Source organism: Chelonia mydas, chromosome 2, assembly GCF_015237465.2.
Source record: "Chelonia mydas isolate rCheMyd1 chromosome 2, rCheMyd1.pri.v2, whole genome shotgun sequence".
NCBI classification, from domain to species: Eukaryota; Metazoa; Chordata; order Testudines; family Cheloniidae; genus Chelonia; species Chelonia mydas.
The window spans coordinates 82,558,149-82,575,055 of record NC_057850.1 but is presented as its reverse complement, the minus strand read 5'-3'; the positions used below and the strand labels follow the sequence as shown (position 1 = coordinate 82,575,055).

At 45.7% G+C, this 16,907-nt stretch overlaps 1 protein-coding gene and 1 long non-coding RNA gene across 3 annotated transcripts in view; one reads left to right on the top strand and one right to left on the bottom strand.

Annotated features, from left to right (window-relative positions):
• SMCHD1 (structural maintenance of chromosomes flexible hinge domain containing 1) overlaps positions 1-2,684 on the bottom strand; it is a 167,624-nt gene extending 164,940 nt beyond the window's left edge. The window contains exon 1 of one of the 2 annotated variants that reach the window (XM_037892791.2): positions 1,524-2,684. In XM_037892791.2, coding sequence (XP_037748719.1) covers positions 1,524-1,703 — 180 coding nt within the window. In that variant the 5' untranslated portion in view covers positions 1,704-2,684. The remainder of the gene's footprint in view (positions 1-1,523) is intronic. The other variant, XM_043538793.1, reaches the window with a different exon arrangement.
• LOC122464186 lies at positions 2,192-3,959 on the top strand. Its single transcript, XR_006288120.1, has 2 exons — positions 2,192-2,327; positions 3,474-3,959. It is a non-coding gene; the product is annotated as an uncharacterized LOC122464186 (long non-coding RNA).
• Positions 3,960-16,907: the final 12,948 nt, after the last annotated feature.

The following is a 16,907-nucleotide window of genomic DNA, read 5'->3' as shown; positions in this document are numbered from 1 at the left end:
CAAACTCAAACTTGGTTCTTGCAATAAAAAATGAAATGTGATAGTAACAAATACTGCAAAGTGACACATTCAAAAATGTGGAAAAGACTTGAGATAAAAGCCAGCGAGTACTTTTTCCTCAGAAAGAAAAACAGTCACAGTCCTGATAACAGAGAACTTTTGTTTCCCAGTTACAAGGTTTCTTAATCCAACAAATTTTTCTCTCCCAAAAAAGTACCTGAAACTAAACTTTAACAAAAAACAAACCAACAAAACCCCACTTCGTAAATGAATTTAAAATTGCAGAGAAATGTAACACATGAATCTATCATTAGAATCATAGAATATCAGGGTAGGAAGGGACCTCAGGAGATCATCTAGTCCAAGCCCCTGCTCAAAGCAGGACCAATCCCCAACTAAATCATCCCAGCCAGGGCTTTGTCAAGCCTGACCTTAAAAACTTCTAAGGAAGGAGATTCCACCACCTCCCTAGGTAACGCATTCCAGTGTTTCACCACTCTCCTAGTGAAAAAGTTTTTCCTAATATCCAACCTAAACCTTCCCCACTGCAACTTGAGACCAGTACTCCTTGTTCTGTCATCTGCTACTACTGAGAACAGTCTAGATCCATCCTCTTTGGAACCCCCTTTCAGGTAGTTCAAAGCAGCTATCAAATCTCCCCTCAGTCTTCTCTTTCGCAGACTAAACAATCCCAGTTCCCTCAGCCTCCCCTCATAAGTCATGTGTTCCAGTCCCCTAAGCATTTTTGTTGCCCTCCGCTGGACGTTTTCCAATTTGACCACATCCTTCTTGTAGTGTGGGGCCCAAACCTGGACACAATACTCCAGATGAGGCTTAACCAATGTTTAATAGAGGAGAACGATCACATCCCTTGACATGCATCTGATGAAGTGGATTATATCCCCTGAACGCTTATGCCCAAATACATTTGTTAGTCTCTAAGGTGCCACAAGGTCTCCTCCTTGTTTTTACTGATAGAGACTAACACAGCTACCACTCTGAAATGTAACACACACGCAGGTTCCCAATATGTAGTCAACCAATGAGTTTCCTCTGCCCAGGAGGCCACAGCTCACAGTGGTGACCTACAAGGCTACAGCCACCAGGGGCAGAGAATTAACAGTCGAACAACGAGGGCAGCCACTAGCCACTGCAGCCCCGGCCTACCAAGGGCACTGAGCACAGCGACCCGGTGCTGCTCTTTAGCGCCTCGCCAGGCAGACAGTGGCAATCACCGCGCACCGCGCACAGTCCCTTCCCCGCAGCCCCCGCTCCCCAGAAAGGGCCCCAGGATCACGTGGGGCAGCGCGGCACGTGCCGGGCTCGGCAGCACCAGCCCCCCGAGGCTGTCGCGCGCTAAAACGCGCAACGGCCGCTCGGTTGGGCAGGATCAGGGACTCCAAGCCCGCTGCCTCCACCTCGCCTCGCGCCCGTGCCTCCTCCCTGCGCCCGCAGCGCTCCCAGTCCCCCCCCGCACAAGCCGGTCGTAGCAGCCCAGTTCTGCCCGCCCGGGCCCCGGCTACCTGGCACACAGCGCTGCGGAAGCCGCGGTACGTCTCCGCGTCGCAGCTCAGCACTTTCTCCTTGGGGTCCCCCTGCTCCTGGCGCCGGTCGAACAAGAACACGGTCCGGTCCCCGCTGCCGTGCGGCCCTGACAGGCTCGGCTCCGGAGCCCTAGTGCCGCCTCCCGCCACCGCTGCCATGTTGGGGAGCAGAAAGCAGTAGACGGAAGCTGCCCAGTCACCGTGGCCTTTGCCTGAGCCTGGCTTCAGGCGCGCGGGCTCCCCCGCCTGGCGCGGCTCCCCCAGCGAGCGGCAGCCTCCGCTGGGAAGTGGGCGGGGCTGGAAGGGGGGTGCACCAGGGAGGGGGTGGGGCCTGCTGAGTGAAGGGGCGGGGCCTAGGGATGGAGCCTACGCCAGGGAAGGGGGAGCGGAAGTACAATAGCGGAGGGGGCAGGGCTGAGTTAGGACACTCCGAGCGCCAAACCGAGATGAATCCGCCTGAGGGCGGGGCTAAGAGAGCTGAGGGCGGGGTAGGGACCGGGCAGTTCCGTCTGTCCCGGAAGTGAAGTTACTCGCGAAAGAATCATCCCGGGAGGGACTAAAACCAAGGGGCGTACGTCACTTCCGTGCCAGCGTGCACCATAGAGAGGGGAAAGGATGTAGCCAGGGAAGCCCCGATTTTTCACCCAGGAATTCTGAGCGCTGCTGCTGCCCCCGCAGGCGGTGGGAAGAGAGCGTCTGTGCAGGCGGCGCCGGAATCACGTGGTCTTCTGCTCCCCTCCCAGCCCGGGGCCGCTTCCGGACCAAAGCGAAGCTGCTGCGCTGGTAGGCGGAGAAGGGTCGCCCCAGGAGGCTGCTGGAAACTCCGGCCCTGCAGCCTGAGCCTCCGCCTCCCTCCCCCGCTTGGAGCAGGGCCCAGAGCAGCCCCCGGACGGGCGGCTGCTCTGAGCCCTGGAATCGCCCGTTCTGCCCCGGGCCCCCGGCTGTTCCCACCCTGCCCGTCCCGCTCAGTGGTATCGGCTCGGGGCGTCGCTGCCAGACGCCCTCCGCGGGGCTCCGTTGCCAGTTGAGCAGAGTGCCGGGTCCCGCTCCTCCTGGAGATGAGCGAAGATGCAGGCACCGTGTCAGTTGTTCTCAGCTCACCCTGGCCACGCAAAGCAGGGGCCCCGGCTCCGCCCAGCCGTCCTGCAGCTGTTGTCCCTTCCCACCCGTATTTCCGGAGAGTAGAAGAATCTGTTCTGGAGCTGCGCGCTTACGGAGTTGATTGACTCTGAAAATAACGCGAGGGTGGGGAGCAAAAGTGTTGTACTGAAGTGACACCCAGAACCCCACATACAATCCCAGATGTAGATCCCTAGAAATATCTAGTAAAAGATCAAGCTGACAGTAATTTGTGATCAGATTACATATGATCATTATTAGATGTCAGGGTTAGCACACTACTGAGATGAATGGAGCTAATCACTACCTCTGAGTTGCTATTCGGTTTGCAAACTGAGGAAGACATGCTCCATTGTCTCTGCCCTGATAAAGCCTAGAAAATACTTTTAAACGTAAACATAAATTCTGCAGAAACTCATTGGACTATCACAGGAGTGCTGATCTATCAGTTGTACTGGTTCAACCTACCTATAATCATAAACTACTTAAATCTAGAATACTAAGGAAATTCACCCAAAACAAAAAGCAAACAACAAAAAAACCAAAATCATGGAACTAACATGATGTTTGCTGCCATCATATTGTTCACTCTGCTTGTGTGTTCTACTTGTCCACCACTCTTTGTCTAGCTAGTCTGTTTAGACAGTGTACGTGTTACATACAGCCTTGCTCCTGCCAATAAAAAGTGTCCTACTACACCAACATAAGAGATGTAGGGCTAATGTCGATATAGTTAGGGCAACACAGTGTCTGTGTACACACCATGTTACTTACATGGGCTGTTGGCTGTCTTTTTTGTCAATTTCACAGCTCCATGCTGAAGGCTCCTGCTCGCAGCTGGGCTGCTCCCGGCAGCCTGCTCCATGCTGTGAGTCCAGCTGTACCAAGGCTCCCAGCTCCCTGCTGGGAGCCCAGGTGGCTGCCCCACTCTTGGGAGGGAGCAGGGAGGCGAGATCTGGGCAGCTGACCCACTGCCGGTGAGGAACCGAGAGCTTGGGGCCTTCCATGCTCCCGTCTGGGAGCAGGGAACCGAGAGTGGGGGTGGGCAGATGGGCTCCCAGTGGGGAGCTGCCCCTCTTCGGTCAGTGGAAGCACTCCTGGTGAGGACGCATACCACTGGCTGAAGAAGGGTAGTGTGGACATGAACTACCGCAGTAATTACTGCAGTAGCTGTAAGTCGATTTAATATAGGTCAACTTAAAAGTTTTTAGTCTTCTAGACATGCCCCAATATGCATTCCTTGTTCCTAGAAGTATAACTTTGCACTTGGCTATATTAAAAGATATTTTGTTTGAATTGGTCCCGTTTATGAAGCAATCCAAATCATTCTGTGTGACACCGTGTCCCAATCCTTATTTATAACTCAGACAATCTTTGTGTCATCCACCAATTTTATTAGAAGTGATTTTATTATACTTCCAGATCATTAATGAAAATGTTAAATATCACTGGGCCCAGTACGATTTCCTGAAGAACCCTACTAGAAACACTCCCATTTGATGATGATTCCTCACTGATGACTACTAAGTAGGGGCCTAAAGTGCTCAAGTTACAGAGAGGTTGTGGGGGGAGGTGGGCCCCCTTACTACTTATAGGGACTATCTTACTTCTGCTTTATGGCCTCCTTACTTCTCATTAATGTTTAAATTAAAGCAAGCCACTTGGCATACACCCCTTCCTTCCTTCTCCCTCACCCAACACACACAGACGTAATCTTTTCCCCATAATTCAAGAACTGCCAGGTTCACTAATCCTGTTCCCCTTCAGTCAAATAGAGTTTTGACATGGATTTAAATGGGAGTGGGACTAGCCCCCAAGTGAGTAAAGTCAAATGGGAGAAATTATACAAATCCAGTATAGAAAGTGGCTATGGAATCCTTTAAAAACAAACAAACAAAAAAACTCACACACATAACACACAAACTACTATGAATATGATTTCTTATAACACTACTCCCCTGAAGGATCTTATTGGTTTCTTTTTATACTTTTCTCCATAAAGACTTTATAATTTTTAAACATTGGAATATTTGTGTCATTTTGATAATGCCACTTTATTCAATTTCCCCCTTTCTAAGAATAGAAAGAACATAACTCCAGAACAGCATTTAACTAAAATAGTTCAGGAGATATTTAAATTTAAATGTATTCTCAGTTCTCTTTAAAGTAGCAGTGAAACCAGTGTAAATCAGGAAACAGTCAAAGCTTCCTAGCCCACATACTCCCCACCCTCCACACACTTGAAGTGACAAAAATGCTCCATGGAAGGATTGCTGTTCATAAGAAAGAAAATCAATAATTGAAACACAGTCATCCTTTCTGAAGCTGCAGCCTATGTTTAATGCTGTGGCAGTGTTTGTGGTTAACCCAGGGAAGTTTGAACACACACACAGTTTTTCACACACTCCTGCTATAATTACAGATCAGCTAGATGTTCTCGGTAGGACTGTCTGTACTTTGTTCTTATATCCTGTCCAAAAGTATATGCATCTTTTCTCTCTCTGTCATGCCAGGTTTTGTCCCCGAATGTCCTGTCAAATAAGTTAGGTATTTATGAGATTGCTATTTGAATATGTAGGTGGATAAGTCATAGGGCTAACTGCAGATATCTCTGGGATTTTTATCTTTATGTCCATATTTGTTGCTGTTTCTTTAAGCAGTCTCTGGTTTAGGAATAAATAATTTGTGCAGGAGCATTTTATACAAGGCCTGACCTGGAGTAAATGGAAAGGATTTTTACCTATTGACAAGCTCAGTTTTCTGGCAATTTGTAGACGACATACGTGTAGGTATCTATTGTGTCCTGAGATAAACTAGTTACATGATTTTATAATCATATAACCACTTTTATACGTGTTTAGATAAGATAGGAGCAAATCTGGATCATGCAATTACTTGGAGGTGAATAGGGTTGCAGTAGTATCTGTAGTCTCAGGAGGAGTACTGTGGGTTTGCAGAAGCAAAACTAGCATAACAGCTTCAAAAGAGAATAACTTTACCCATGAATCAGGCCCACAACTTTTGCACTAAGCTACATTTCTCATAGACTTTAAGGTCAGAAAGGACTATCATAATCATCTAGTCTGACCTCTGTTACCTTAGCAGCTCTGTGTTCTTGGGGAACCAAGGCACAGTACCCAGCCTGTTTGACTCACAAAAGACCTTCCGTCCCCCAGCCTCTGCTTGAATCAAAACCGATCAGAAGAAAGACTTACAAAAAGCAATGAAAAGGCAGTAGGAGATGCTCCTAAACCCCTGGGACAAGGGTGACAGGATTAAGAAAACTCCCCTACCTGCATTTGCATCGGCGTGCGTTCCCCACGCCCACTCCCTGTCAAAACCAGATCCCTGCCCCCTCTTCTGAGTGGAGGCTCTTGAGGGAGTCAGCCAATCAGTATGGGTCCCCGGTTGCCTGCAGGCCTCCCCAGCTGATGGCAAGACTTCAGTGTGATGTGTGGGGGAGACCCACTGTGAGGGCTACAGTGGGGAACCTAGGGTTATTAGCCCAATTGCTAGTGGACACTGGAGCATCAGTAAACATTCTAAGTCCCCAGTGGATCTCCCCAAGGGAGACCCGCTGATAAACAGGTTATCAAGGAAAAAACTGGGGACACCTGGGTGACTCACACAAAGGGAAAACAGAAAAATCACTCAGAAGAAGCCCAATGGAACAACAAAGCTGATGCCTTAGCCAAAGCTGCTGCTACTAGTAACCACACTAGAGACACAGAGCAGGTAGAACAAATAGAGGCAGTAACTACCCAGGGAAAAACTTTAAGCAAAGGAATAGATACCTTAGACTTAAGTACCCTTCAAGACGTGGATTCAGAAATCCAGTCTTTAGCCAAGACAGGGAAAGATCCCACAGAAAAATACAGGATTGAGTAGGTTGTAGACGTCTGGTGGGCAGTGGATGCCGGTGGTCAAAGGCACTGGATAGTCCCCAACCAGGTACGGGGGGGACCTGATTCAGTTTGTGCATGAGCAAGGGCATAGAGGAAAACAGGATACTTTAAATAGGGTTAAAGATACAGGGTGGTGGCCAGGCATGAAAGCGGATATAGATCAGTGGTGTGATAATTGTCTGCAGTGCGCCATGGTTAATGCTGATCGCCACGTTCAAAAAAATGCATTGGGGCATCAAAGAATAGAGGGTCCCTGGTCCTGGATTCGGATAGATTACATAGATAGAAAACCAGCACTGCCTGAGTCACTGCTAAGCAGCTCTTTAACATAGTTTTCTCAAGAATGGGAATTCCCAGAGTAGTTGATTCAGATTCGGGATCTCATTTTGTGGGAGATGTTATGCAAGAGCTATGTAAGGCTTTAGGCATTAAGCAACATTTCCACATAGCTGGACACCCTGAGTCCTCTGGAGAAGTTGAACGAACCAATCGCACACTAAAGGAAGCTTTGAAAAAACAAGTGAAGAGCTCAGGGAGGGATTGGGATGAAAAATTATCAATCATCTTAATGGCTCTAAGAGGCTCTAAGGCAATACATGGGTACGCTCCCTTTGAAGTTATTGCTGGAAGGCAAATGTGCAAGCCTGAAAGTTGGTGGTTGGTAATGGAAGTGCCTAGTGCCTGGGAAGGGAAGGTGGTAACAGATGAACGGGTACAAACCTTAGTAGAGATGATAGCTGCTTTACACAACCGAGTGGCAGCACAGCTAGCCATAGTACAGCAAAACATGGACAAAAAACTAGGCTGGGGAAAACCTCCTTTAATATGGGAATTAGGCCAACCAGTAATGTACAGAAAGTTTCAGCAAAGGAGCATTCTTTGACACACACCTGGGATGGCCCCTGCTTTATTGTGAATCGGGCCAGCCCCGGTGTTTATCAGATAGCAATCCTGAATGGGAAAAATGGGAAACCCTGGCAGAAATGGTTTCATTCCTCACAGCTCAAAGAGTGGAAGGGTAAACCTCCTGACCCAAAAGGAATAGTATAACTGTCTTCTCCATCCTGCCAGCCACCCTTCTTAGCTAGCAAGAAGGAATAGCTTGGGGCCATTGGAAAATATGCGTCATGTGGGCTTGTCAGTGCCTACCCCAATGTTGAGGCATGAAGTCCTCAACTTATTATGGCCACCCTCACGCAGGTCACTGCTTCATGTTCACCCTGCGATATTGGTCCCAGATTCTCCTAGTATATATGGGAGGAGTGTGGGAGTTTGTTCTCTCTTCTCTGCCCCCTCACAGATCCCAAACACAAGCCATGACATCCCACTGTTGCACCAGCACCCTGCTGTTCATAAGTGTCTGGAGTCTAATGCTGTCCATTCTCTATGCTGAATCTGTGAACCCTCTGACCCTCTGGAGTTGCTTGCCAACTATAGCCCAGGAAGTAAAATTGCTGTGCCACATGCATAGATTTTGTGGAAATGGGAGCAACCCCCTGACCCTGCAGCATCACTTCCAATTCTACACTGTCATCAACTCCTCGGGTTTCCCCTGGGAAAGCATTGCCAATTGCATGCAGAGTGCCACTGGGGAGTCACTCAAGTTTTGTTATGAAGCTAAGACCACAACAGACTCCATCCCATTCTTCTGTAAGCCATTGTGGTCTTGAAAGGCACATACACCATCAAACACAACCAGTGACAGCCTCCCGGGGTGGTGGAAGGTGCTGGATAGTCCTGTTTTCCTCAGCTCTTTGGGGAACAACCATGCCCCTACGTGTCATCATTGTCATCGGAACCCAGACACCTCTGTTACCCAGAGATGAACTGCAGCTTTCTCTGATCACACCAACAGGCAAGAATATCACACAATTCCTCGTAAACTGGGAACCACTGAACTGAACTTTAGCTGGACATGACTTGATTCAGCAAGGTCCCCCAGACTGGGTAGTTCCATTAAAGGGCACACATTGTGACAAGCTCATGTCAACAATTTGGTTTAAATTTATGGGCACATTGCCATTTCAGAGGGATTTTATGAGCCCAGATTGTACAGAATGGAATTGGGCCAACAACAGAAAACAGTCTTAAATTTTGACCCTCTGATCACATACCTCGCTCCCCTCTGACTTTTAAGAGCCCCAATTTCAGAACCCCATGTGTTGAAATTGGATCAACAAGAACATTTGGTTCTTCAATCTCAGACTTCTCTGAAGGAGGTTCAAATCCACTTAGAAGGCATGAATATCTCTCACATAGCACCTGTATGCGCTCTCTTGATTGGAACTAGCCATAAGGGTTGGGATGAATGGGTAAGAATGTGGCAAGGGGCCGGCCACGTAAATAGAGTAAAAAGGGAATTAAGTGATTGGATTGCACCTGTAGGAACAGGAATCTCTTTAGTTGATGTTGCAAACATAGAAGTTCTGGCTAATATACTATCATATGGCACCGAAAATATAGGAAAGATGGGAACCCCATTAACAGCATCTTTGAAACAGTTAAGTGAGGAACAACGGTTAATAAGTAAGGTATTTCCTGGGTGGGAAAGACTCATATTAAAAGATGAAGAGTTAATGATGTCTGGTGTACAGTCCCTTCAGAATAATGTCTCATGGACCTCAGCGTGTGAGCAAGCTTAGGTTCTCACCCAGAACGTAATCATGGGAATGATTCGGCAAGCCATAGCATGACAAATTCCCATGGAGGCAATCAGTTTGATTGGGCCCCATGTAACGGAGGAAGAATTAGTCCCCTGACCCTGGTGGAGACTAGTTAATGCTTCATACAATCACCACCAGCAAAGCTTGCAGTTATTCTTAATAATCGTGGAAAGCAAAGAAATTAGAGTAATCCACCCAGTAGTGCCACTGGGTTTACAGATTAATGCTAACTCAGTAATGTACTCCAGAGATCCTAACACTTGGGCCTGGCAGAAAGATAATGTATGGAACACAGTAAATGTAAAGGGGTGTAGGAGAAAAGAAGGTTTGGGCTATATCTGTGAAGACCAAGCATTGGAGGAACATGATGAATGCTTCTTCCCACAACCTGGGAATAAGTTTCACTGGTCCTTCGATGTTATCCAGGAAGAGGGGTTTGTTATTATCTATGTTGGTAAAGCATGTGTGTATGTAAGAATGAGATATAATATTGTATTGATTAATGGACATTGGATTCAACCGATGGTGCCTTACGTTAATTGCTGTTTCTATAATGTAACCGCTATTGTTAGTTGTGATATTAAGTTTACTGTGCCTATATGGACTGTACAACATTTGAAAGCCAATCCTGAGCTCTACAAGGAGGTTTCCCCCATTTCACTGGGAATGGGTCTCACTGCCATTAAGGGACTGTTAACTCATCCCTACTTACAAACTGAGTTGCAGAAGCTCCAAATTTTGGGGGAGAATGGCAAACTCGAGATTCAGCACCACAATCAGGAGATGTCTAGGCTAGCAGCGGCAGTTAAAAACACAGGCCCTCACTCCTGGTGGGAGACTTTGCTTGGGTGGAGCCCCAGTGCAACAGGTCTTTTGAATATCATGCTTCACCCCATTGTGATTGTGATGTTGCACCCCATAATGCTTTATGGAAAGATGCTTATAAATGTATATATGACATAACTGGAATATGTTTTGTGCTATATATGCCACATAACATATCTCTGCAAAGGTTATGATCTACTGAATATATTCATCCTATTTGTATGCATGTATCATTTTTGTATTCGAAGTTATGAATATTGGTTGTGTACTTGTTTGATTTTAAGTAGCCTCAGTAAGGCATTTGGTCAGCTTCTTAAGAAAGGAATTTGTAAGTTAAGTGCCCAGCCAGGAAACACTTAATGGACAATGGAATCTCGGAAGACTCCAGTCCACATCTGAGCTTTCCTAGGAACATTCCTGTAAAATTCTGAGTCATGCATGGACATGTGACTTGCCCATGTGACTCCAAAACTCCATTTTGTAGCTGTAATTCTACACAGGGGGAGAGAGGGGTTTCCACCCAGAAGAGAGAAACTATATAAAGTCCTGGGAGACCCCTCCATTTTGTCTTCAGCTGGCTCAAGAGGTAGCCTCTCAACCCCCAAAGGATACCTGAAAAAAACTGGAACAAAGGACAGTAACCACAGGGGTGTGAGAGATTGCTGGACCCAGACTAGAAGGAGCCTAGTCTGTAAAAGAAGCTTACTGGAGCATCTCAGTGAGATTTCATCTGTAATCACTTTCCTACAGTATTAGACTTCCGTGTTTTATTTTATTTTGCTTGGTAAGTCACTTTGTTCTGTCTGTTATTACTTGGAACCACTTAAATCCTACTTTCTGTAATTAATAAAATCACTTTTTACTTATTAATTAACCCAGAGTATGTATTGATACCTGGGGGGGGGGGGGGGGGCAAACAGCTGTGCATATCTCTATATCAGTGTTATAGAGGGAGAACAATTTATGAGTTTACCCTGTATAAGTTTTATACAGGGTAAAATGGATTTATTTGGGGTTTGGACCCCATTGGGAGCTGGGCATCTGAGTGTTGGAGACAGGAACACTTCTTAAGCTGTTTTCAGTTAAGCCTGCAGCTTGTGTGGGACGTGGTTCAGATCTGGGTCTCTGTTTGTAGCAGGCTAGCGTGTCTGGCACAACCAGGCAGTTCTGAAGTCCCACACTGCCAGGGAAAACAGGCTTAGAGGTAGTCTCAGCACATCAGTTGGCAATTCCCAAGTGGGGTTCTGTGATCCAACCCATGACAGAGATGATCATCGGTTTCCAAATTATATTTGCAATTGGTCTGGTACTATTGGTTTGCTGGGGCGAGCGACTGATGCAGATTGAAGATCAGACCCGGTACCACAGAGTAATATGGTGATGGGGATACTTGCTCAGCAAAGGACCCCATCAATGGGGGGACTTGTTACCTAGCACCTCTGTGTTCTTGGGGAACCACGGCGCAGTACCCAGCCTGTCTGACTCACAAAAGACCTCCCCCTTCCCCCACTTCTGCTTGAACCAAAACTGATTAGAAGAAAGACTTACAAAAAGCTATGAAAAGGCAGTGGGAGACACACCTAAACCCCTTGGACAAGGGTTACAGGATTAAGGAAACTCCCCTAGCTTCAACGATTCATCGAATTTGCATCAAAGATGGGACAGGGAGGCATCCCCATTAGCATATAGTATGGAGAACAGAGATTCCAAGGCAAGAACCACACTGAACTCTGGGTCCAGAAAAGCAGGGAAGCACTGCATGATGGGGGATCTCTGTTCCAGATGTTAATGAACCCACACCTGTACATACCCGCTCAGTAGTTATCAGACCAATTCTAGTAACAAATCCTCTATTGGTATCCAAAATAGTGAAGCTCCCTAATTGCATTGTGAGCTTCCCTCCAAGGAACACTGCCCATAGCCGGGAATGATCAGTTCCTATTGTCTAGTCTGAATAAAACAACTCTGGTATACTCTCTTGAGCCATCAGTTTACTCATAAACAAATCTAGTGTTCTCCATTGAACCATTGTTGCTTCCCTACAAAAAACCCGACCCATGCTCAAGTAAGTGTTCTGATGCCTGGATCCAAAATCTGTATCAGTTCCATTGGGATTTCATCTTCTTCTGACTGATCGTGCTGGGGGCTCTGCCTGTCTCCAGCACTCTGGACCCTCAGCTACCACCCCCGATTGACTAAAGCTTCACGGAGTGGTGAGAACCCAGCTCTCTTTCTCTCTAGGTATAGCCTTCTGACCCTGACTTGTGTGATCAGTTATAGTTTTCTAAACCTGATTTTTATAATCAAATTTAAGTTAGATCTAATATTATAACTGTTTTGTTTGTTTGGCTCCCCTATGGTTATTACCTGGCAATAAATAACTTTCATGGTCAAGCTGGTTGTCTCTCTCTCTCTCCTCCTCATGGGTGTTTTTTGGCTTCCTCATTCGCTCTGCAGCAACACTCCTCATACCTGAGCTAAAAGATCCCTGCAGCACCAAAAATCCTGTGGGGTTTGCTCATGAAGTGGGTTACTACCAGAACAACTGTAACGTGAAAGTCAGGATAGAGACGTGCTGAACCTGGGACATATGAGGGTGACAGCTTGGAAATGCTGCTCGACCCAGCCTACTGAGTTTAGGGACACATAAGGGGTCAGCTTGGGAGGGCTGATTAACCCGGTCCTCTCAGACGCGCTGTGTTAATGTGTGTGTGTGTGTGTGTGTGTGTGTGTGCGCACATGCATCTGATTCTGGGGCTGGAAGAACCCAGCCCTTGGGAACCTAGGTCCTGCAGGATAGCTCCATTGGGAGGGAACTTGCAGCAGGGAGAAGTCAGAGCTCCATATGAGAACACAAGTGACACAAGCAGTACATTGACAGAATTACAGAACCCCATCCCCACCCCTCAGAAGAGTAACCCTAATAAATAAGCATACTCCAAAGTAACGGGCAAATCTGGTAACACCTCCTGCATGTTGCAGGCCACAGAACCTCAGCCACCCACTCCTGTAGTAGTCCCATAACCTCGGGCTGAGTCACTGAAGTCCTCAAATCTTGATTTAAAGATTTTAAGTTATAGAGAATCCATCATCTATGCTAGTTCAAACCAGCAAGTCATCCATGCCCAATGCTGTAGAGGAAGGCAAAACAAAAAAACCCAGTGGTCTCTACCTACCTCATCTGGGGAAAAATTCCTTCCTGACCTCAAATATGGCTATCAGTTAGACCCTTAGCATGTCAGCGAGACCCACCAGTCAGACACCTGGGAAAGAATTCTCTGTAGTAACTCTGGCTGTTGGAGACATTTGCTAATAGCAGTCGTGGAAGGGTCATATGCCATTGTAGACAATTTCATCATACCATTCCCTCCATAAACTTATCAAGCTCAGTTTTAAAACAATTTAGGTTTTTTGCCCTCACTATTCCCCTTGGAAGGCCATTCCAGAACTTCACTCCTCTGATGGTTAGAAACTTTCATCTAATTTCAAGCCTAAACTTATTGATGGCCAATTTATATCCATTTGTTCTCGTGCCAAAACTGGCCCTTAATTTAAATAACTTGTCACCCTCCCTGGTGTTTGTCCCCCTGATATATTTATAGAAAGCAATCGGATCTCCCCTCATGCTTTCTTCTGGTGGCTAAACAAGCTGAAGTCCTTAAGCCTCCTCTTGTAAGATAGGGTCACCATTCCTCTGATCTTTCTTCTCTGAACCTGTTCCAGTTTGAGTTAATCTTTCTTAACATGGAAGACCAGACTTGCACACAGTATTCCAGATAAGGTCTCACCAGTGCCTTGTATAATGGAAATAACACTTCCCTGTCTGTACTAGCAATACCTTGCCTGATGCATCCTAGGACTGCATTAGCCTTTTTCATGGCTTGCATCACATTCGTGTATCATAGTCATCCTGTGATCCACCAGTACATCGAGGTCTTTCTCCTTCTTTGTTGCTTCCAACTGGTACATCCCCAGCTCATAGCAACAATTCTTCTTATTTCCTAAATACATGACCTTGCACTTTGTACTATTACATTTCATTCTATTTCTATTACTGCAATTTTCAAGGACATCCACATTTTCTTGTATGGTAGTCTATCTAGTCCTCCATATTGGCCATTTTTTCCAACTTTGTCATCTGCAAAAAATTTTAGCACACTCTCACTTTTTGTGCCAAAGTCAATGAAAATGTTAAATAAAATTGGTGCCAAAACCAATCCTTGAGAACTCCACTAACAACCTCCCTCCAGCCTGACAATTCACTTTTCATTATGACCCGTTGCAGTGTCCCCTTTAACCAGTTCCTTCCCATTTTGATTCTTGTGTTAATCCCCATCTTTTCCAATTCAGCTAATAATTTCCCTTGTGAAACTGTATCAAATGCTTTACTGAAATCCAGGTTGATTAGATCTACTGCATTTCCTTTGTCTAGAAAATTGGCTGTTTTCTCAAAGAAAGAGATCAAGTTCATGTCGCATGATCTATCTTTTGTAAAACCATGTTTTACAATGGTTCCAATTACCATTTACCTCAATGTTCTTAACTACCCTGTCTTTCAAAAAAATTTCTGAGATCCTACATAAAGGTGAGGTCAAATTACCGGGCCGGTAGTTTTAAAATATTATAGTAGTTTTGTAATATGTAGATATAGATATAGAGAGAGAGTCGTAGTTACAACTGGCATTTTTGTGCATAGTATAGGAGGCAGCCATCCAGCTGAAAAGCAGTCTTTGTGACATCTGTGATATGAGAGCCCAAGTTTCATACCACATTTGTACTTGGTAGAACATTAAACCTATTTAATGCGTTAATTTTTTTTAAAATATAATGTTGATGCAAAATGTAACAAATATTAAAGCTTTTCTTCTGATTGTTAAACCAATATTATAAAAAGTTTGGAAACTGCTTGAGGAGGAGATTTTCAAAGGCCCAAAGGGAAATTAGGCAGCCAACTCCCATAGATTTAATTGCCCTTAAAAATCTTACCAATTTAGGCCCTGATCCTGTACCATTGATGTCAATGGGAATTTTGTCATTGAATTCAGTGGCAGCAAAATTGAGTCCAAAGTTTCTTGTATTAGATTCCAGTATTGCTAGTGGCACAATTATGACTTGGTATCATAGGCTCTAGCACTGTGCTCAAAAATGCCAATTCTATTCCTATTTTCATTATCCCTGAGATGATCCTCACTCAGGGGTTGTTTGGTTAGGTAATGGGCCCAGAGTAGTTCCTTAACCCCTTGTTGCCCAGTGTGGGGTTTATACACCCCATCACAATCCCTTAAGAATAAATTGTGAAGTACTTACTTACCTTGAAAATATTCCTATTGGGTGGATTAACATGGCTACAGTTTTCCTTTCAGAAGTTCATCTGTTCCTACCCAATTCCCAAACTAGTTATTAAACATTACTGAGCTAATATCATTTTAGTGTCATTGTGGCAAAGTATTCTCCACTGGCATTCATTCATCAAATCATTTATCCAGGTGAATTTAGGGCAAAATTCGGGGACTGGTAAGACAGCACTCAATGTTTCTCAGACAAATGTGCTCAAAGGGAGTAAAGTCAAGCCTGCTCCTCCATGATGGCAGAGTGCCCCTTAGCAGCAGAAGCAGTGTGGTTGTACTAACTGGAGTTGTGGGTGGAGGGGTGTGACGTTCCCATCTGGTGTTATCTAGACCGGTGATCTGTTAGGCCACTCCAATCCTTGACTCTGGGAGCCAGCCCTACCTTGCTGTGCTGCGAGAACCCCCATTCCTGGGCTATTCATGCATAGCCTCTGGCATGTAAGCTGCTCCCACCTACTTGCAAGCGAATGACACTACCCAGTATCTCCGGTCCCAGACACAACCCTAGGAACCTCCGTCTTGCAGTGTCCAGTTATGTCTGCTGGACGCTGCAAGCTTATATTAAGAAATCTTATATTAAAAAATTGATATGTACCAGACTTGTTATCTCAAGGGTAGCCTCTGACACACTTCAAACCAAACACACTGCTTCAGGTAGAATAAACAAACAAATTTATTAACTATAAAGATAGATTCTAAGTGATTATAAGTCAAAGTATAACAAGTCAGATTTGATCAAATGAAATAAAAGCAAAACACATTCTAAACTGATCTTAACACTTTCATTGTCCTTACAAACTTAGATGCTTCTCACCACAGGCTGGCTGCTCTTCAGCCAGGCTCTCCCCTTTGATCAGTGCTTCAGTTGCTTGGTGGTGGTGGTGTCCGTAGATGTAGGTGGAAGAGAGAGGAAGAGCATGGCAAACGTCTCCTCCTTATGTCATGTCCTTTCCTCTCCCTTGGCTTTGCCCTTCCCCATTCAGAGACAGGTGAGCATTACTGAGTCTCTCCAAGCAAGGTTGAGCAATTCCCCTGATGTGACCTCATGCAGGTGAGTCATTGCATTGTAGCTCCCTTGCTGGACAATGGCTGTTGATGGGTTTTTTGACATCCCACCCGAGCATTGGTTACTTTCCTTGCTGTTGCCTCTGGGGAGCTAATATCTGGCTGATTCCCGCAACTTACAGCATGTTTTAGTGACAACCATACTACATAATTCTCATAACTTTATATGCATTAATGATCTACATATATGGATAGAGAAGTGACTTTTAGCAGATCATAACCTTTCCCCAGATACCTTACAAGGCATGCTTTATACGTAAGATCACGATTATATGAAAATGAGGAATATGGGGGTTACTGCATGCTCACCTAAGGTATAGAGTGTTACACCTCCCCCCTTAGTTTACTGCAAGAGGGTTGGTCACTGACTGGCTCAAAGGCAGTTTGTGTTATAGTTCTCTTGGCAACCAGCCATTAAGGCCATGAGGCAGTGTGCCT